A 21,677-nucleotide genomic window follows, 5' to 3' on the forward strand; every position below is an offset into this window, starting at 1 on the left:
AGAGATGCATTGCGCAAAAATAAATGGTAAAGATTGGTATATTTGATTGTTTTCCTGGAGCAATTTTCATTATTTATTTTTGAACAGGAAGATTTTCAGTGATTTTTTAACCGAAACTGGAGGTAAGCCAAAGGGATCCTAATCATTTTCAAATGTAGAGAAGGAATCAATTCATCCATTATTTTTTGGGCACAATCATTCTTGCATGGAGTCTATTGTGAGGATAAAACTAAAACCAAATCTGAAAACCATTATGATTATCCGGACGAAAATCTCTCAAGAATATATGCATCAATTAGGCTACAGATTTACATTGATAACAAAGAGGACAAATTTTCCACTCCCAATAAAAAAGAAAATAGAAAAAAAGAGAAAAAATGCAGACTACCAAAGCTGCTGCCAGTGATGATGAGGTTGAAAACATTACAATCCCCTTGTAATGAATCCAATCTGATTCCAATGTTGGGGATAAGGGGTATGAACCCTTCAACATCTCTCCACTCTCAGACATTCCCATGGGGAAGGTGATTAGGTACCTCTCCCTGATTATCCAATGGCATGTACTGTGCCATGATTGCCCGTATCTCAGAATCCATGTATCTCTGCATAAACAAAAATTAGAACCACTAAACAAGGTAGGCTCATCGATAATTTGAAACATATGGTCCAAATTAGACCTGTTAGGACTCACTGCTGATGAAGAGACATTCCATTCCCACACTTCAATCACAACACACATTTACTCTTTGCTAAGCTATTCTTTGGATTTTTGTTAAACTCAACTCTAAAGTTGGCAGCCTACGGTAATGTCCCAAATCACTCCCAGCATCTTATGGTTATCTTTCTTTACTAGTTTCCTATTTGATTAAAAATATATAGATTCTTCTTTACACCCAGAAGACAAGCTGATTAGTGATTACAAAATAGAGTAGTTGTCAATTTAAAACTTGTTGGACCGGATAGACTTGAGTTTAAACTATTCATATATGGGTATATCTTACTCCATTCTGAATCAAGGCCTATTTAGAGAAACATCAGAATGCATCTAGGATTTATGCAACAGCAGACATACCCGGATTCTGTACTTGTAAACTGCATAGCCCCCGACCCCGGCAGCAGCCAAGCCAAGAATGATGATCCAAACAAAGCTCCAGCTGACTGCTGTATTAGCTTTACCTGAATCTTTCCAACAGATAAGTTAGCAGAGGAAAAAAATGGCAAATTTTATTAAAGAGACTATAGTACTCTTTTAAGTGTTCAATGAACATATAGGGCAATCAAACCATCAGACTGGCAAAGAAACAACAGAAACCTTTGCTGGTATATCAGATGAATGTCAAATCCAACAACCATGTAGTGCCAACCAATGCAAACAAATTAACATGAACAACCACTTTAAAATAAAAATTAGCAAGAATTTTCTTCCACGGGTTGTATATGCAAATTCGCAGGAGTCAAATCAGTGGGTAGTGAACATAAGATGAAATTGCCCAACTGTGTGTATCTCATCCAACAACCAAAACAAAGCACTTAAGAGGGTACTTACTTATACATATGTCATGTTCTTGCATGTACAATAAACCATAACTACAGCTGCACTCATAACTACCCCACGTATTCTTGCAGCTGCATTCAGGGCACTGGCAGGCTCGCCTCTCTTTGCATTCATCAACATCTGGAGCAAGGAATCAGCCGAAAAACATGTGCAGTGAATCAGCATAAAAAAATCCTAGTTGGTTATTATAAAAGACAAAAGCACATGCACAATTTGTTGAAGGCAACTACCCCATCCCCCCTGTCCCCCAAAATACCTTCATCTGTGGGCTTAGAACCCATAGATAAAAACACACAAATATCATAAAAGAATACTAAAGTCGAGATTGAAGCCTAAAAATCAAAATTGTCTTAAATTTGCTTTTTATGTAAGTCCTATCATAAATATGCTTCAAAAAGTACATTCTGCTATAATTCTTTAGTGTTTTAACCATGTATGATGGTGTCCGGGCCTTCAGTTTGAGATGGAAATTTAATGGCAATGGGCCAGGCAAGTCTCAAACTAATTTGAGGTTCAATAATCCCACAACTTCATCCATTTTACTATATATATGATGTTTGATTTTACATATTGGAGACATCTAGAGTAACAATACCTTCGCAGGTGTGAACTCCATCACCCTTGAAGCCTGGTGGACACTTGCAACTTTTTGAATCATCCTGTTTGACCATTGGAGATTCAGTGAGAAGACGGGTGATATGAAATTATGAACCACTAATTGATTTAGAGTCTATTTTTTTAAACAAAATGGAGAAAAGTGTGCTTTCTAAACACTTAACTACATTTTGAAATTGCTATTTTCAAACTGCACGTTTTGAAATTGTTAAACCAAAAGGACCCTTAAAGTTGAACAACTTACAACACAAGCAGAGTAAGTCCTGCCATCCTGGGTTTTCTTCCAACAACCTCCATTATTGATTCCACAATGTAAAGCTCCGGAAGCTGTTGAATCAAGCAGAATCATGGCATAGATAGGAATTAAACAGATAAGTAAAACAAAAAATAGCAGCTTTCTCATAAATTGAAACCACCTAATTAGAGCCAACACCACCATATTAATCTCTAGATACTTTCACATCCTATAAATAAGAGCCATGTAAATATGATTTACAACCCTACCGACACCACTCTTGCTGCAAAAAGAGGGAAACCCACAATGCCACATTTACCAGGGAGCTAACTGGGTTCTTGTTTAAGAGCTCTCTTATTACCAGCGCAGTCCATAACATTTACATGGGCCATCCAGCTTTTTGCAGAACATCTTTAAGTTTCTCTTAGCATTAAACAATGTGAGGTCAAGGCAACAAAAGAACCGTTTTCTCGAAGTAGAATGTTAGAAATAAGCACAGAAAAATTTAGGCCATATTTGTTAATGTATTTTGGGGAGTGTTTTGTGCTTTGGTTTGAAAAAATGTTTTGATGTGACATAAATGTAAGAAGTGTATTTAGAAGTGTATTCTGGTGAGGTCCACATTTGAGAGAATGTTTTCTATAGAGTATACTTGCTTTTTCTGAGAAACCCAAACAAATGTAGATCATTACTTATAAAAATAATAATAAATTAAATTTTTTTTTAAAAGGCGAGAGAGAGAGAGAGAGAGAGAGAGTTCGTGTGGCCACCCTCAATGGAGGTGAGGGGCGGCCACACGGCCACCCATTTGGTATGGCCACCCCTATCTGGTCGAGGTGGCCGAGTGATCACCCCTTCACTTAGGGTGGCCACATGGCCACTCTAATCCTTTTTTGTTTTTAGCTTTTCAAATTTTTTTCAAATAATAAATTAGCTCCTAGCCCTACAAAAGTTAAACACATGATTTGTCAAAATATTCCTACAACAAGGTAAGAATAAAGTTTATGAAAATTGCTTTATGCTTTAAGTTGTTTGTTAATGTCTTTGTTTTAATTTGCATATAAAAGTATCAGTTCGAGAAGACATAGGTAACAAGCAACTTAGAAGGCCAACTAATAAGAAGCTCCCAGCTTATGAGCCCAATTCCCATAGTGACTTGAACTAAAATAACTGCAACCCACATCCATCACTGACTAACAAATAGCTTTCCTTGCAGATTACATGAATTTGGAATATTAGGTTTATCTCGAAACTAAACTAGCACTATATGAGGGAAAATTTTACCTTCACAGTAAGTATAACCATCACCAACAAACTTTACACCTTGCACAAGAGGGCATTCACATACTCTTCCCCGAAAAGTATCCTACAAGAATAGAGAGAATCAAATAATAACAAAGGAAAGAGTGAACTCAAACAAAACGAGAAGTTCAACATTCTCCCACAAAAACACACCCACAAATGTTGAGACAATAAAAATACCTTGCATGCAGTTACGTTAGCAGCCTTGTCTTGCCAGCAGCCACCATTGTTGTTCAAACACTCATTTGTTTCTATATCTGCAAAAAAACAATTCGTAGAAGGACAATAAATAGCATATTGACCAGATTCCATTTCCAATGAATCAGCTGAGAAGAATTAAGTTGAACATCCTCCAAGACTCCTACTAAATCAATCTATAAAAATGCCACTTCAAGTGGCTCTATATTTTGGACAATAGCTGTAAACAGAAAATGTTGGGAAAATAAAATATTCTGGCAGGAACTCTTATCAAGCTCATCAGAAGCGGAAATGAGAGGGATTCAGAAAAGTGATGCCAATTCACTTTTTTTGCCTTTTTTAGTGTAAATGGATGCACAGCAATTGTTCTTTCGTTAAAAGGCAACGCACACACACAGAGCAAGGGTAGATGAAGACCTTCACTTAAACAAATGGCAGGCTCTGTGGTCTCTTCAAAACCTGCACAGATGGCCTTGAGAACTGCTACTTTGTCCAGCTTACCTGAAATCATTATTATAATCAAAATAAATAAATAAAAATATATGAAAAAATCATAATTAGAAAAGCATTCATGCTGTTAAATAGCTAATAAGATCCATAAAGAGCTTGATCAAACCTCTATACTGTCTGTTATTTATAACGAGAGTTGGCAATATAGTAACATCTCCTCGGGAACCCTTGCCAATCTAAAACCAGAAATGTGAAGGAGCAAGATGAACCAAAACATAGTGCAAAAAAAATGAAAAAAATGAAGAGACAAGGCTATACCGAACAGCTAATCTTCTAGAAGTTTACCTGTGATTCCTGCTCAGCTTTAAGAACAGGGTTGTCCACGTCTGCAGTGGGATCTCCAACACATTTTTCTATCTCCTTGAGATCAACACCTGTCAAAGCACATAACAGGAAACACGTCGATAACATCAGTTCACGGTCTTTAGATCTGCAAGATAAGCTTGCTCTTATTTGCTAGTACATAGTAAATTAAGAGAATATATAAAACCAATGATTCTATTAGTGTTGATAAATTCAGGTTTTTAGTGTTGGCAAATTCAGTGTCATAACAGTTTTAGGTCTAGGGTTACATCGGTGTAAAAGTATATCCAAGATATAAGAACTCGAGTGTGTGTATGTTGTCCAGAATAGACAGAGTAAAACAGTCGGATCTTCTGATTCTGACATTAAATGAAGACAGGCTCAGCGGCGTTGGAAAGTTGATTCAAAGGGCTAGAACTTTGTATTTCATGAAGATTTTTCAATTCCGATATTTACAAGGTCAAAGTGGGCTGTCACTAGAAGTCTGAAAATTTGGACACAATTGCTCGGTTGAAGGCTCGGTCTTATGGTCAGTCGATCGAGGTGATGCAAAGATAATTCACAGCAATCTAGTAGTAAAACTCAAGAGGGTCGATTGATGCCTCAATAGACCAAGGTAGTGATATCACAGATTTTTCCTTGAAACCCTAGTTTCTCAATCAACCAAACTTAAGGCTCGATTGACCTAGACCAGCCACTCAGTGTTTTAATCTTAAATAAATTTGACCTAAAACCTTGAAAATCCACCTCTCTATACAAGCATGTCATACCACGACTTCCAAAGGGGAAGAGAGGCAACTCCTCAGTTGTTTTGGAGAGGTTTATTCTTGTTCTTGAGCTTAAATAGATCAAAATATTCTCGTAGTTTCTTGTTAGCCTTTCAAACCACTAAATATTCTTACAATGCACAAGGAAAAATTGGCACATACAAGGATCTTTAAAATAATTTGAAAATTCCTATCACAGCCTTATGCAAAGAATGCCAACAAAAACATGCATCAGTATATCAAAATGAAAACACCCAAATGAAGTGTTCAACCTACCAAGTGATTGAATAACATGATTTGAGCACTCTTCGGTGTACTTCTTCTCGTTCATTGGGCAACGGATGGCAAAATCTGTCACATAGTCCCACCAAAGCCATGGCTTCCCACTTTCATTCGCCACCTTATAAAAGCAAGCTTGGCGTAGATTTTGAACCACAACATCCTTCCCATCATACCCTCTACTAAAATCCTGCTCAGGATCTGGAGCACAGTACCTCCCATGATTGATGCACTGAGACTTGCACTGTTTGCTCAATATAAAAGCTTCGGGGCAATACCAGGTTATATAGTGCGGGGTGAACTGAGTATATCCTTTCTTCTCAAGTATTTGAGCAGCTCCTTTAAAGTTCTTTACAAAGTCAATCTGGCTGTCACACTTAGGCCCGCATTCATCATTGCTATTAGTCCAGAACTCGTACTCAACCCGCTCATCAGGATGTGGGAGAGCCTCAGTCCAATCAAGATTGATGTTAACCATCTCTCCACTAGCTAGAGCTTTCTTAATGCTATCCCCAACAGATTTGCTGATAAGGGCTGAAGGAATGGTGATGTTCTGTAGATAATCAGCATCAGCCTTCTCTTCTTCGGGAGTGTCCATGGTAATCAATGGTTCATTCCTGTCATCTGCAACAAGAATAGCTGCTGCTCCGCCATTCTGTGCGTTCCATGCCTTCAAGGTGAAGTAACAATCTGCCAGCACATCAAAGTTATAGATGAAAACTTTCATTCAAAAGAAAACAAGAACAAAGCACAACAATTATGTAAGCTCCCGTTCAATTTAGCCACAGGCCCACGACCCTTGTATAAGCAAGGTATTTATTTGCACGAATATATGATGACAACTTAGTTGCACAGACCATCAAAAAACAGAAACAAAATCCAATATCAAATTTCAGAACTTTGTGCCCCGGACTTCAGTTCAAATAAAAGAAACTTCTTAAATCTATTAAAAACTTCTGAACATATTCAAATTATAACCGTGTCAACGGGTTTAGATAGTTACAAGAATTATACAATACATAGATACCATCTGCTCTGTCAAGCCATATATAGCATAATCACAACCTTACTAAGTTGACCCACATGAGTACTTGAACAAGATAAATCGGATTCATAGAATGAAATATCACCAAAGACTGAAATATTTAATCAATCCCTCTGTGTATCCTAGAATTTAAAGGGTGACCAAAAAAAAAAAAATCATATTGGCAAAAACAATTCAAATGACATAATCAATAAAAGACACTTTTTTGGAACAGCTGACCTCCTCGATCAACAAGGAGAAAGGTGGGTAGGCCTCCGGGCTTCGACTTGAAGGAGATGTCATCGAAGCTCTTGCATGCCTTTTGATTGGTTTTGGGGTAAACCACAATGCCACCCATGGTTCCTCCATACTGAGGAACCCCAAAATTTCCAATTGCACATTCATAGGCACCCTTCAAGCTCGGTGAAGTCACTCTCAAGCTGTTTTTCTCCACCACAAACCTTCCCACACAAAACCCCCATAGCATAAACCAAACACACAGCAAAATACCTAGCTTTTCCCCCATACTCTGAGCGACTCTCCCTCAAACCAATCCACCAAAAGAGAAAGACCCAGAACAAGAAACCCAATCTATTGCGTTTTCCTCCAAAAACCCAACAAAACGATAACTCGGATTGGAATGAACACCATAAATAAAACCAAATTTGATAAGCTAAAGCTCTGTTCTTTTCCCAATCAACTTAGGACTTCTTAAAGAACCCAGATCAGAATTGAACACGTTTTACACTGTAAGTTATCTGGGTCTTGAGCTGAAACTGGAGAAAAGCGTACAAAGGGGTTCGTTTGTGCGTGTTAAAAAGAAAAAGCATCCAAAGGTGGAAAAATCAACGAAGGTAGGAATTGAAAAACGTGTCAGTTACGCTCAACGGTAATTCCAATCCTTTCTCTCTATAACTTGCCAATCGATCCCAGGTATTGATTTACAGGAGAAGTAATTAACGATCCGTCTTCTAATATATAGATGTTGTGAGATCTAATCAGGTCTCGCATAAAATAAAAAAATAAAAAGGAAAACTTGTTGTTAAGGAAATGGATTTACAATGTTGGTTTATATTTGCGACTTTTTATCATTTTGTGGAGATATTTGATTGGAAAAGAACCGGGACCCACGTGGGAGAGAAGATCGATGTGCCTGCATGCAATCCAGGTGTCCATACTTGCTCTTCCCTTGAATGGGTTTCCTTCTCAGACTACACTTTGATCGCTTCCACGACTGCACTACGGATCCTCAATTTAGCCACATCTTGGTCGGTTTTTTAATGAAAAAAAAAAAAAAACAAAAAAAAACAAAACAAACTATAATCTTTTCAATTATTCACATTTAATTTTACTCTTTTTTTTTCCTCATAAAAAACTGAACCTAAAAAAATTACTAATTTCCAATAAAAATTATCATTATGGTGACCTATCAGTATAGTGATCCTGTTTTTTTTTTTTATTTTATTTTTTTTTTTTAAGCAAGGAAGGGAAGGGGAAAACGACTACAAAGGTGAGTCTCTCCTGCTCCTAATCCGGAAGGAAGAAAGAAAAAGGGAACAAACGAAAATACTTTCAAACATATTGTGAGAAGTGACTCGTTTAGCAACCAAATGTGCTATTAAATTAGCATATCTTGAAGCTTTCCAAGTGATCCTATTTTATTGTTCTAACTTCTAAAGGTTGAACTAGAAGTATATTCAAAGTGATACCACTTGGAATACTTTAACTCAAAATCTTGTGCTAAATCCTTGTAGGCCAACTTTTGATTCACATATTACGTTTAATAATAATAATAATAATAATAATAATAATAATAATTTCAAATCGTCAACACCGGAAACTTATTTACCCCTTGCCTTTTGCTATTAAAAAAAAAATTATAAAAAATCCTAATGAAACAGGCCGACGAGTTCCATATAAAGCATATATATTGTCCAACACTCCTGAAGGGTCATTTCTATGACAAATATGATCATCAAATGATTTTGCATTCTTGGCGGTGGAATATGACTTTGATTCTATATTTTCAACGAAGCATGAAAGATTTAAGTTAAACTAGCCTATAAACATGTATTTGTAATAAGATTAAAAAACGTGCCCGTGAGATTCACATACGTACTCATCTGTAAAGACATATCAGTTTAATAATTAGATCGAATTTGAATAATTTTTTCAATCTAGTTTGAAGAACAACCGTCTCATAAACATCTTTTATATGATGCCCGGCCGGCATTTAATTAGTTTTCTTGCCGGCTGATTAAATAGATAAACCAACAAATCAGTAAGCAATTACAACCATAGAGCAGGATTATTAGATTGTATCAGTTTAATAATTAGATTGAATTTGAATAATTTTTTCAATCTAGTTTGAAGAACAACTGTCTCATAAACATCTTTTATATGATGCCCGGCCGGCATTTAATTAGTTTTCTTGCCGGCTGATTAAATAGATAAACCAACAAATCAGTAAGCAATTACAACCATAGAGCAGGATTATTAGATTGTAAAAGGAGCAATTTTCAATTGTTAATATATATATATATATATTCTAATTAATTGAGAAAAAGGGTTACAAAAGAGGATCATTGCCACTAACATAAACCGAAAAAAGGATGAACTTTCCAACAACAAACCCAAAACGAATAATACAGTACGAAAATAAGAATAAACCATAAAAAATTGGGCAAACAAGTATCTCGGTCCTCTCAAATTAGTCACATAAAGTGATAACAGCAACAAAAAATGGATATATTAAAGCGAACTTATCTAAACCTCTACTTAAAAATTATAACAACCACCGAAAGGAGGCTAAAGTGGTAAAAGCATTGTCAAAGTCCAATACATGAGAGCCCCAACACAGATTCGATTGCAAAAGTCTTCGCAGAACGATCTAACACTGAAAAGCTGGAAAACAATAACCCAAACAACACAAAAGCAGCAAACAAAAAGAAAAGTTGCAAAACTCTAGCAAAATAAAAATACAGAGAAAATGATAAAAATAGCAAATAAAGAGTATTGCTTATTTGAAGATTGTAAGCACATAAAGAGCATTGTCCATCATCATCACCCCTTTGTTAACCCAAGAACTTGAAGGGGGCTCATTTGAAGTTCTTTACAAAGTCAACATGGCTGTCACGCTGAGCCCGTATTCATCATTGCCATTACCATTTCTCCACTAGAGAGACCTTTCTTAATGCTATCCCCAAAAGGTTTGCTGATAAGGGCCGAAGGAATGGTGATATTCTGAAGATAACCAAAATCAGCATTCTCTTCTTCAGGAGTGGCGAGGGAAATCAATGGTTCAATCATGTCATCTGCAATAAGAATAGCTGCTGCTCCACTATTCTGTGCTCTCCATACCTTCAAGGCGAAGCAACAATCTGCCAGCACATCAAACTTTCATTCAAAAGAAGACGAAAAAATATATTGAAAAAAAGAAAAAACTTCGAATGAAACTTTTTTCGAACAGCCGACCTCCTCGATCAGCAAGGAGGAAGGTGGGTAGGCTTCCGGGCTTCGCCTTGAATGCGATATCTACGTGATCGAAGCTCTTGCATGCCTTTTGATTGGCTTTGGGGTAAATCACAAAGCCAAACGTGGTTCCTCTATGCTGAGGAACCCCAAAATTTCCAATTGCACAATCATACACACCCTTCAACGAGTTTGGTGAAGTGACTCTCAAGCTGTTTTTCTCCACCACAAAGCTTCCCACACAAAACCCCCATAGCATAAACCAAACACAGAGCAAAAAACCTAGCTTTTCCCCCTTATTCTGAAGGACTCTCCCTCAAACCAATCCACCAAAAGAGAAAGACCCAGAACAAGAAACCCAATCTAGTGTGTTTTCCTCCAAAAACCCAACAAAACGATAACTCGGATTGCAATGAATACCATAAATAAGCTAAACCATATTTGATAAGCTAAAGCTCTGTTTTTTTTTCTTTTATCAAATAGAATTGGACTTTGAGAACCCAGATCAGAATTAACCACTTTTTACACGGTAAGTTATCTGGGTCTTGAGCTGAAGCTGGAGAAAACCATACAAAAGCAGAAAAAAGCATTCAACGGTGGAAAAATCCAAGAAGGTTGGAATTGAAAGACGTGTCAGTTACGCTCAACGGTAATTCCGATCCTTTCTCTCTATAACTTGCCGATCAATTCCAGGTAATTGATTTATAGGAAGAAGTAGTTAATGAACCGTCTTCTGATATAGATATTGTGAGATATAAACCGCCATTAGTAAAGGTCTCTCTCAGAAAATATAAAAAAGGAAACTTTGTTGTTTACAGTGTTGGCTTTTATTGCGATGTTTTCTATAATTTTGTGAAGATACTTGACTGGAAGAGAACAGGGACCCACGTGGGAGAGAAGATTGATGTGGCCCTGCATGCAATCCAGGCGTCTATCCTGCTCTTAATTAAATGGCGTCCATTTTGTCCAGATAATGATTCAAACATATGTCATCGATAATGCATACAATATGCAATTAAAAGAATCAAAACGAGGAAAATCAGCTTCACCCGACATAATAAATATGTTGGCACTTGGCACCCCATTTCAGAGGAACACATCCTGATTTATTTAATCAAAGTTCCAAGCCATTCCAGAAGAACACATCCTGATCCAAATAATTACTAAGCAAATGGGATTACACGAAATGCCTGTGGTTGTGGTGATGGCGTCCATAGTCATCCCATCCAAAGCACTTGAAGACAGGGTAAAAAGCCACAAAAATGCATCTTCTAAGGCCCCTGAGAAACGAAGAGGCTACGAAGCATGGGTAGCAGCAACACATTAAAAATGGGTCATCATCATTATATGTGCTGCCTCCATCATGACGTTGATAGTATCCGCGAGAATGAATTATAGGATGATGATGATGAACCATGTTCTTCCTTCAACTATGAAACAAAATAAAAAACAGCCCATCAATCAGAATCCACACTTAAGGAGACCCTTTTCTTATATATATATATATATATATATAAAAGAAGAAAATAAGAAGAGTATGTCAAAAAGTTGTCTCGGTGATAAACCCAATTTGTCATCATTTGTGTTTGAGAAGAAGAGTATGTTTCTTCTTATATATATATATATATATATATATATATATATATATATATATATATATATATATATATATATATATATTCCTTGTAACTAGAATGAATGTTTGTCGACTCTTGAAAGTAAGCAAGAAGCTAGAGTAAAATGATAGACCACAATCGATAATCAGACCTCGTAATTCTCGTACGTAGCCAAGGTGTCTTGCAAATACGAAGATCTGGAAACTGTACAAATTTGGCTGCCGGATTAGAGAAGAGAAGAGAACTCAATAATGGCTTTAAGCTATAATCCTCGTTGGATATTTCTCAAGGGAATCAAATTCCTAGAGGGTTCCTGAACGGCGTTGTAAAAACGCTATCACGTAAAAAAGCTAAAAGAGAGAGCATTTGGAATTCTGGCCTACCATTCTTTTGATTCATACCGTTCATTTAATTCCAAAATGGATGGTCTGGATCATTAGCAATAAAATAATGAAAAGAAAATTAAACGGAAGTACTTAGGATAGGGCAGTCAGACCATCACTCACGACCCTCAAGTGAGTGGTTAGCCGCCCAAGAGTTTGGTTGGGGGTAGGCCAACCACACTCAAACCCTCAAGAGATGATCGTAACACTTTCGAGGGTTCAAGGCCATCCTAAACTATCAGAGGTAGTGCCACCGCCACTTGGAGTGGCCATCCGCCAATCTTAAAAATTGAAGGGGTTGTTGGCTCATCCCAATCATACCTTTGGGGGCGGCCAACCATTCCCTTAAAAGAATAATTTTTAATTATTAGACTTATTTGAAGAATTATAAGTACATAAAGCCTGGCCATCGTCATTATCACTTATTTCTTAATTCAACTGGGATTTTTTTTCTCATCAAAAAAGTAAAAAAAAGACAAAATTACCATTCAAATATAACTAATTAGATATTCTCCGCTTCATTTGAAGGGGAGAGGATCTCATTCCACTTTAAAGAGGCTCAGGTTCTTTAGAAAGTTAGTATTGTTGTCACACTTTGGGGAGCGAAAATTTATAAAAAATAAAAAAATAAAATAAAAAAAGCCCATACAACAAACAGAACATCAGAAACATTTTTGTATTCTTTCGGTGACAATTTTCACCAAATAAACGTTGGACTTACAAAATTTTCTCGAAATACAGATTTAGCCCTTTGAATAAGCTGTCTAAGGCGAGTAAATTTGGCATATGATGTCGAAATCATAAACATAGATGATCCTTTTTTTCCATTTCGGCTAACTGTAAACGAAGCTGCATAATCAGGATGTGTGAGAGCCTGAGTCCAATCAAGATTTATGTTAACCATCTCCCCACTAGATAGAGCTTTCTTAATTCTATCCCCCAAAGATTTGCTGATAATGGCCGAAGGAATGGTGATATTCTGTGGATAATCATCATAACCATTCTCTTGTACAGGAACGCCCATAGAAATCAATGGTTCAATCCTGTCATCTGCAACAAGAATAGCTGCTGCGCCACCATACTGTGAATTCTGCCAGCACATCAAAGTTCTATGTATATATATATATATATATATATATATGAAAACTTTTAGGTGTATAAAAACGTATAACAGTCTACTAAATAATGTTAGAACAAGTTGACCTCCTCAATCAGCAAGGAGAAAGAGGGGGACGCCTCCGGGCTTGGACTTGAAGGAGATATCTCCGTCGTCATGGAAGATCTTGCATGCCTTTTGATTGGATTCGGGGTAAGCCACAGTGCCAACCATCACCATGGATCCTCCATGCTGAGGAAGCCCAAAATTTCCAATTGCACATTCTTAGACACCCTTCAAGGAGTTGGGTGAAGTCACTTTGAAGCTGTTTTCTCTTCCTCAAAATTTCCAATTGCACATTCTTAGACACCCTTCAAGGAGTTGGGTGAAGTCACTTTGAAGCTGTTTTCTCCACCAAAAACGTAATTGAAAACCCCCATAGCATAAACCAAACACACACCAAAAAAACTAGCTTTTTCCCGTAGCTACGTACCTCTCTAATTATTCAAAATTAGAGATTCTCATGTTACAAAATCGTGATCGTTGTTAAATTTAATGGTCTATACTACCTCAATAATTAAAATAGACTTGTAAATTTACTATACTACCTCAATTCTTTACCGTGTAAGTTGTTTTTTTTGGCGATTCTTTTGATCATTTGATTGAAAGAGATGACGATAATTTTTATCATTCCTCAAACCCAAACGGGCACACTACAGGATAACTACAACAATCTCTAAAATAAAACAAAATAACAGCAATTAAGAATTTCACCAACACAAATTCCAATGCCCACGTAATATCCATAATATCATTAAAAAACACATCCTAATTTATTAAATCAAATTTCCAAGCCATCATCATCATTACTTCTTTCTTAACCCAACTTCAAAGGGGCTAGTTCCTTTAAAGAACGTTCTTTACAAAGTCGATATGGGTATCATACTCATATTACGTGGATGAGGATGTGGAAGACGTTTAGCCCAAAATGTCCAGTCAAGATTTATGGTAACCATTTCTCCACTCGAGAGAGTTTTCTTAATGCTATCCCCAAAAGATTTGCTGATAAAAGCTGTAGGGAGGGTGAGGTTCTGTCCATAATCAAAATGATCTTCAGCAATGGTGGCTATCATAATCAATGATTCAATCCAGTCATCTGCAATAAGAATAGCTGCTACTCCACCATTCTGTGCGTTCCATGCCTTCAAGGCCATGTAGCAATCTGCCAGCACATCAAAGTATTTATTAAATCAAATTTGGGGGGGGGGGGTAATCATGGAATTGAAAGGGTGACCAAAAAAATCATATATATTGGAAAAAATAAATAAATGAAACTTCAAATGACATAATAATCAATAAAAGACACTAATTAATTTGACCTCCTCGATCAGCAAGGAGAAAGGTGGGGAGGCCTCCGGGGTTGGACTTGAAGGAGATGTCTACGCCATCGAAGCTCTTGCATGCCTTTCGATTGGATATGGGGTAAGCCACAATGCCAACCATGGATCCTCCAAACTGAGAAACCCTAAAATTTCCAATTGCACATGGATAGACACCCTCCAACGAACTTGGTGAAGTGACTCTCAAGCTGTCTGTCTTCACCGCAAACCTTCCCTCACAAAACCCTCATAACATAAACCAAACCCACACCAAAAAACTTGGCTTTTCCCCCATATTCTGAACCAATCTCCCTCGAACCAATCTACCAAACGAGAAGGACACAGAAGAAGCGATAGTTAAGCTAAAGATCTGTTCACGTCGATCTATCTAAAATTAGTGCTAGAAATAGATATTTTAAAGAATAACATTATTCTTTAAAAAAAAAAAAAAAAAATCCAATCTTGAAGCACATTGACGTAAACTTTTATTACCCCTTGCTTTTGGTTAATGGACACGATCAGGAAAAAAGAAAAACGCAGAAGGGACGCGTTGAAAACTCTCGTACAATTTTTTAAAGCTAATTTTAATCATAGGACCAAATATATAAAAATGAGTCATTTCTCTCTCTCTCTCTCTTTCTCTTTTGCTCTTGGTGGTTTAAGAAAATAAAAAATAAATACTTGAAATAATATTTATATTGTATTTAAAAAGTGGTAGGTAAAATTACAAAATATGTTTTTAATTACTCTATGAAAAAGGGTTTACACATAGAGTAATGTTACTTTTTATATCACATTAATTTGAAACCGGTTGGCTTGATATGTTTTAAATAACGTTCATTTTTTTAAAGTGGTTTTTTATGTCAATCACTTAAAATATGTCACGTCAATCGGTATGAAATATGCGTTATGAATGAGTATGAAGAATAGTATTACTCCTACACAAATTCAAGCTTTATATATATATGTCCGCACAAGGGGAGAAAAATGGAGAAGGGGAATTCGAATTCAATTAGTGATCTCCGCTTCATGAGTCGTGGTTTTCAGCTGATTGAGCTATCTCTTGGGAACCAAGCCTCCTCTAATTTAGTCGCTTTGTGGCCTAAGATTAACAATTAGAATCAAGACCCGTAGTTTTTATTACAATTCTTTACAAATATTTTAGATATTATAGTTTTTACTACAATTTTTCACAAATTGACATGATAATCTACATGGTACTACTACGTCAACTACAATTAAAATTAATTGTTCATGTGATAAGTGTCGCATGGTCTTACAAATTGATGTGGTGACCCACATGATAATGCCATATCAGCCAATCAAATTTATTTATTTAGTGATTGGTGTGACATTAAACCGAGACATTGGTTGGAAGATGAAACATTAATGGTTGTTATTTAGCCAAGAAAATATAATGATAATAACTAAAGTCTAATATAACACATAGACATTAATTATCATGCTCGAAAGGACATGAAAACAAAGTTAATATATATTAATGTCTCTGTATTCTCCAACACTCTTGAAGGGTCATTTCTATGACTAATATCATCGTATGGTTTTGCAATTGGCGGTGCAATTTAAAAAATAAATAAATTAATAAATAAAGAAGGGATTACAAGAGAGGGTCTTTTCCATTCTTAATCCCAACGACATCAATTAATTATTCTATATTTTAATGAATATTATAGTCGTAAAAGCAAGAGACTCCTTTGTATGACGAAGCATATATACAAGATTCAAGTTAATTGTGGATCCTAATTTTCTTGTCGCCAACCTCTTCCTCCATAGCATACAATAATAGTCAACCGATCATGCATTCCAAAATATATACCAAATATATTATCAAAATTTACATATTTCGAATCAAAACCCCAATTTCTCCACATCCAAGGATAAATATGTATTCCAAGAGAACACATCCTGATCGATCCAGATAATTATTTATTAATTAAGCAAATGGGATTACATGAAATGCCTGTGGTTGTGTTGATGGCGTCCATAGTCATCCCATCCAAAGCACTTGAAGACAGGGTAAAAAGCCACAAAAATGCATCTTCTAATGCCCCTGAGAAACGAAGAGGCTAGGAAGCATGGGCAGCAGCAAAACATTAAAAATGGGTCATCATCATCGTGATATGTGCTGCCTCCATCGATATCATGACGTTGATAGTATTGATAATGAAGTGGATGCTGATCACGAACCATGTTCTTCCTTCAACTATGAAACAAAATCAACAACAGCCCATCAATCAGAATCCACATTTAAGGAGAACCTTTAACGATGAAAAATTGGGTTTATCACCAAGACAACTTTTTGACATATTCTTCTTCTTCTTCTTATATATATATATATAACTAGAATGAATGTTTGTCTCTTGAAAGTAAGCAAGAAGAGTAAAATGATAGACCACAATCGATAATCAGACCTCGTAATTCTCGTACGTAGCCAAGGTGTTGCAAGTACGAAGAGCTAGAACTTTACAAATTTGGCTGCCGGATTAGAGAAGAGAAGAGAATTCAATAATGGCTTTTAAGCCATAATCCTCGTACGATCTTTCTCTAGGGAATCAAATTCCTCCAGAGTTAATGAACGGCGTTGTAAAAAAGCTAGCTCTATCACGTAAAAAAAGCTAAAAGAGAGAACATTTGGAATTCTGGCCTACCATTCTATTGATCCATACCGTTCATTTAATTCCAAAATGGACGGTCTGGATTCAGGCCACAATTAAAAAAAAAAAACAATCAAAAGAAGCTTAAGATAGTTTGGACACTCGATCTTGAGGGGGTGGAGGCCATCCTAAGCCATCGGGTGCACAGCGCCACTATCCTTTAGAGTGGCCATCCCCCAACTTTAAGTTACCGACAGTTCTTTCCAAATAAATTAACTTGAAAATTTGGGATTTTTTTTTTTTTTTTTTTTTTTTTTTTTGTTTTTTTTGTAATAAAGCTTTTGGGTAGACAATTTTTTTTAGAATACCTTATAATCTGTGCAATGCTAGGGAAATGGCTTATTAATATTGTAAAATTGAAGCAAAAAGTTAACAAAGTTATCATCAGGATGTTAAAGCGAGCATTCAAATAAAGAAACCAATATGAAGAAGGGAATACAAGGAAGATCAATTTTTTATGAGGAAAGTCAAAGAAAGATGAATAAATATAATCTTCTGAAATTGTTACAATTACTTTTGTTAATCTATTAATTAGTTAAGTAATCCACTCCAATGAGGTGCTCGCGGTAGATAAATTTTCACATAGAAGATTAATGGATTTGGCTTGCTTCCAAATCCATAAGGACTACTATCAATCAGTGAGGATTGCAAGATTGGAAAAGAATTCACCGACACCGATAAAGACTACGGTTAATCTTGCAATTCTCACCGTTTATTTAAAGCACATGAAATCTTCAATTATTTAATAACGGGAGGCAAGCCAAATCCAGAATAAATATAAACAGGCTTGCAATATGTCCAAAGCAGGTAATGTAAGCACTGGCATGACTAGAATTCTCTTTTGTTTGGTTCCTTAAATTGATGATATGGTCAGATCATTATTGTTACACGACTCTAAGAACTCACTAGTATTGCCCTCTTTCCCTTTTACAAGCCCTTTCTAGGTACAGGGCAGACTGTATATCCAGATTTACAGGACTCCTAGATAAGCAAAAAAAAAAAAAGATAAGCAACACAAGACCATTACACAGGGGCAGTAGAAAATTTACTCTCGTTTATCTTCTTCAAGATCTTCCCCAAGCCCATAGACAAGGTCTGTCGTACTGGACCCCTTCCTTTCCTTCTTTTCCAGCTTAACCGCAATATCCCCACTAGCCTTCATCCCACTGCTTGTCAAAGATATACCCTCTTCATCAAAGTCGTCTCCGGTCTCCTCTAAGTATGCATATCTACAAGTCCAATACCAAATTAAGAGCAGTGCCAGTATAATTATGTGATCATTTCCTATTTAAAATTAAAACTATAAGAAAAGAAAGGGGAAATGAATAAACAAGAACACTCCGGAAAGTAAGATCCAAAAAATTGATACTAGAGGACTCCCATTTTTCAAGTTTTTTGTCACAAAATTGACAGTTTCTTGAAACTAGATTGTCTTAATGCTCCAAAATGAGGTTAAAATGCCTAGCAGGAAGTTCATTACATTACTATTATAAATTATAACTTATCCATTGAAGTCATGAAACTTGAACAAGAATTGAAACCATCAAGGACTGTCAGGAGAATGTTACTTAATTTTCTGGTTACTCAAAAAAAAAAAAAGCCCATCACCACCCAAGAAGCAAGGGCAAGTAGAAGACACCAAAGAATAGTCAAGTGGCCATATCAAAGCAAATACCTAGTTGGGTTACGTGAAGGAGCCCAAAGGACACATATTACCACCAATAGAAAGTATGCAAGTAGAGTCCAGAACACTGGAATGATCCAAGCAATTTGCCACAGCTCACTCAATGGGTCAGTTGCATTGAAGTATAGCTGAGTCAGCACAAGTCAAATGAGATCTAGTCGTCAATATTCATTAAGATTCAATATGCAAATGAAAATACTAAATAATTCACCAAACTTCATCTACTGCTGCACCCTGTGGAATTGCAAACTATTTGGTCAACGGGAGTGTTACCTCAAAGCCAATCCAAGCAATAGAAAGCAGCACAGACACTGCAAGAGAATTGGTAAATTTCCGGTACAGCTCCAGTTTGGCCATATTTCTCCGCATCTGCATCCACAATAAACAGATAGAAGTGCAGAAAAATATTTCACATCATATATTGCACCAAGATAAAGGCATAATTTTCAATGATTTTATGCGGAAAAAGTATCTTGTTGCTAAGTAGTAGCATTAAAAACCATTGTACTTGCATATTCTTAAATTATACTGGCGACAACTGCGTATTTTATTAGGGAGAAGCACAAGCACGTACACATTCATCCGTTAACAACAATACACTTCATTACACAGACACACATATTTACATCACGTGCAGTTGAATAACATAATCTATCAATATCATATGCAACATAAAATAGACTGTGAAGGAATATCATCATTCATACTGAAGCAGCGAAAGCATGGATAGATGAACAGACAAAAGAGAATAATTACCTGAAGTTTCTCTAAAGTTCTTGATAATGATGAGAAAATCCACAGAATAAAGCACGAATCCAGGAAGGCAACAGGTAGGACCAAAAATAACTTTTTTTTTCCAGAAAAATCGTTAATGTTTCCCAAATGTTCAACTAGCTCAAGTGCCTCAGTTGCAACAAAATATATTGCACCAAGACTAAGTACTTTAGAGGTTATACCGCCAAGTGTTGGCTTCACGACACCATAGCCCATTGATACCACCAAAAGAAGAAGGCGAGACAGAGTCTTCTTGACAGAACTAAAAGTTACAGCCCACAAAGTAATGCCCATTGGTCGGCTTCCGGTTAAATTGAAATTAACATATTCAAAATACCAGACAGCCATTTCACACATGCCTAGAGCAATTACAGCTGTAATATGGTAATGCAACTGTATAATATCCTTCCAGAACTGAACAAACCTTAGAAACCAGATTAGGCCAAGTGCAATATAAGCTAAAGACATGAAACCACAGAATGTCATCAAAGGAGTCATCTTGCCAGGTAAATAACCATTTGGGTTCCTCCACACAGTCCTTCCATTGATTAATGTACCCTTGAGTAGTGGATTACAAAACATAAAATAAAGGTAGTACATTCCGGTACTGTTTATTTCAACATGAAAATCCATTTTAGCTTCTGTATCATTTCCCTTAAAGAAGGTTTGAATACGTTTAGGCCACTCAGGATTATCCGGGTTCTTTTGTATAATAACCTCTCCCAGCTTGCAGGCTTCAGTTTTCGCAAGAATAGGGTCGCAGCATATTGCACTGGACTTTAGGAAAGATCCTCCGATTTTTTCCCTATCTTTTACCTCAAGTATGATGGCTTCCACCAACCCAGTGTTCTGCTGCATCGCATTTTGGGCGCTAGCAGACTCTTTTGGCCTCACAAAAATGATAGTTTCAGACCTGAGATTCCGTAGCCAGAGTGAGAATCCTCAATAAATAGATACCCAAGCAGTCCTCGATAAATGACCACCAAGTGCATTATAAGTTTGAGCACATATACGAGGATGTCAAAATCAGGAACCCATTATTTGACTAGTTAAAAGTAATCAAATTCCGCAGAGATCAGATTCTATGAAATCTATGATCATTATAGGTTCTAAACCACAATCAGATACATAAAAATTCTTCTGGGTGAGAAAAATTTAACAATATCGAAGATGATATGCTGTAATGCTGCAATGAGTAACATAGCAGCCATAATGCTGATTAAAGCTATATAAAAAAATCAACCAAAAAAAAAAGAGAGCGAGAAATTCATTTTCCATAGAGAAAAATAAAGTCGCTTGATCGCATAATCTATTAAGATTATCAACTAATAGTTCGCGCCACAGAAGTTAACTATCAAAATTGGCAAAAAGAAGAAGAAGAAAAACCCTAAAAAACAAAGCAGAGAAGTAAGCGGAAACATAGAAAAGCAGAAATTGATGGAATTTTGGGTAAATTACGAGAAGAAAGAGAGAAAAAATTAGACCTGATGAAGGACTTGCCCTTGAGGGGCTTGTTGTCTTGGGAAGAGGATGAGGAGGAATTGTGAACCTTAGACGCGTAAAGGCCCTCACTGCCGCCATGGAAGAAGAAGGCGTTTGACTGAGGAGTAAACGGTTCGTATCTGTACTCGTGGATTGAAGCACTCACTCGGAATACGAGGAGCGAGTTGCACATGCATATTAGCCCTATCAAAAGCCCTAGCGCCATGCCCTCTCTCTGCGTCTCTCAGCGGATGGTGAAGGAAGGGACGAGAGATCAACTTTGACGAAGAAGCCCAGTTAGGATGATGAAAGTTACGTGGCAGGTTGGT

At 36.6% G+C, this 21,677-nt stretch overlaps 3 protein-coding genes across 4 annotated transcripts; all 3 read right to left on the reverse strand.

The window, feature by feature from the left end:
- Nucleotides 1–230: 230 nt before the first annotated feature.
- Nucleotides 231–7,840, reverse strand: LOC132191338 (vacuolar-sorting receptor 1). Of its 2 annotated transcripts, none has more exons than XM_059606297.2 (12): nucleotides 7,029–7,840; nucleotides 5,762–6,454; nucleotides 4,701–4,789; nucleotides 4,522–4,591; nucleotides 4,323–4,406; nucleotides 3,888–3,964; nucleotides 3,690–3,771; nucleotides 2,415–2,497; nucleotides 2,151–2,214; nucleotides 1,547–1,675; nucleotides 1,073–1,176; nucleotides 231–602 (listed from the first exon to the last, which is right to left on the reverse strand). In XM_059606297.2, the coding sequence occupies exons 1-12, from the start codon at nucleotides 7,312–7,314 to the stop codon at nucleotides 504–506; spliced, it is 1,860 nt and encodes a 619-aa protein (XP_059462280.1). In that variant the 5' UTR covers nucleotides 7,315–7,840; the 3' UTR covers nucleotides 231–503. The 2 variants fall into 2 exon arrangements, with proteins under 2 accessions (XP_059462280.1, XP_059462279.1); XM_059606296.2 differs by having other exon boundaries at nucleotides 1,073–1,182.
- Nucleotides 7,841–9,642: 1,802 nt separating this feature from the next.
- Nucleotides 9,643–11,041, reverse strand: LOC132191339 (vacuolar-sorting receptor 1). Its single transcript, XM_059606298.2, has 2 exons — nucleotides 10,263–11,041; nucleotides 9,643–10,168 (listed from the first exon to the last, which is right to left on the reverse strand). Exons 1-2 carry the CDS (start codon nucleotides 10,516–10,518, stop codon nucleotides 9,921–9,923), a joined length of 504 nt encoding a protein of 167 aa, XP_059462281.1. The 5' UTR covers nucleotides 10,519–11,041; the 3' UTR covers nucleotides 9,643–9,920.
- A 7,192-nt stretch (nucleotides 11,042–18,233) lies between these two features.
- On the reverse strand, nucleotides 18,234–21,677 carry LOC132161634 (Lung seven transmembrane receptor family protein). The gene is made up of 5 exons (XM_059571794.2): nucleotides 21,351–21,677; nucleotides 19,849–20,779; nucleotides 19,366–19,461; nucleotides 19,084–19,220; nucleotides 18,234–18,637 (listed from the first exon to the last, which is right to left on the reverse strand). The coding sequence occupies exons 1-5, from the start codon at nucleotides 21,572–21,574 to the stop codon at nucleotides 18,454–18,456; spliced, it is 1,572 nt and encodes a 523-aa protein (XP_059427777.1). The 5' UTR covers nucleotides 21,575–21,677; the 3' UTR covers nucleotides 18,234–18,453.

The sequence above is a fragment of the Corylus avellana genome, chromosome 10 (assembly GCF_965113065.1).
Source record: "Corylus avellana chromosome 10, dhCorAvel1.hap1.2, whole genome shotgun sequence".
In the NCBI taxonomy this organism is placed as follows: domain Eukaryota; kingdom Viridiplantae; phylum Streptophyta; class Magnoliopsida; order Fagales; family Betulaceae; genus Corylus; species Corylus avellana.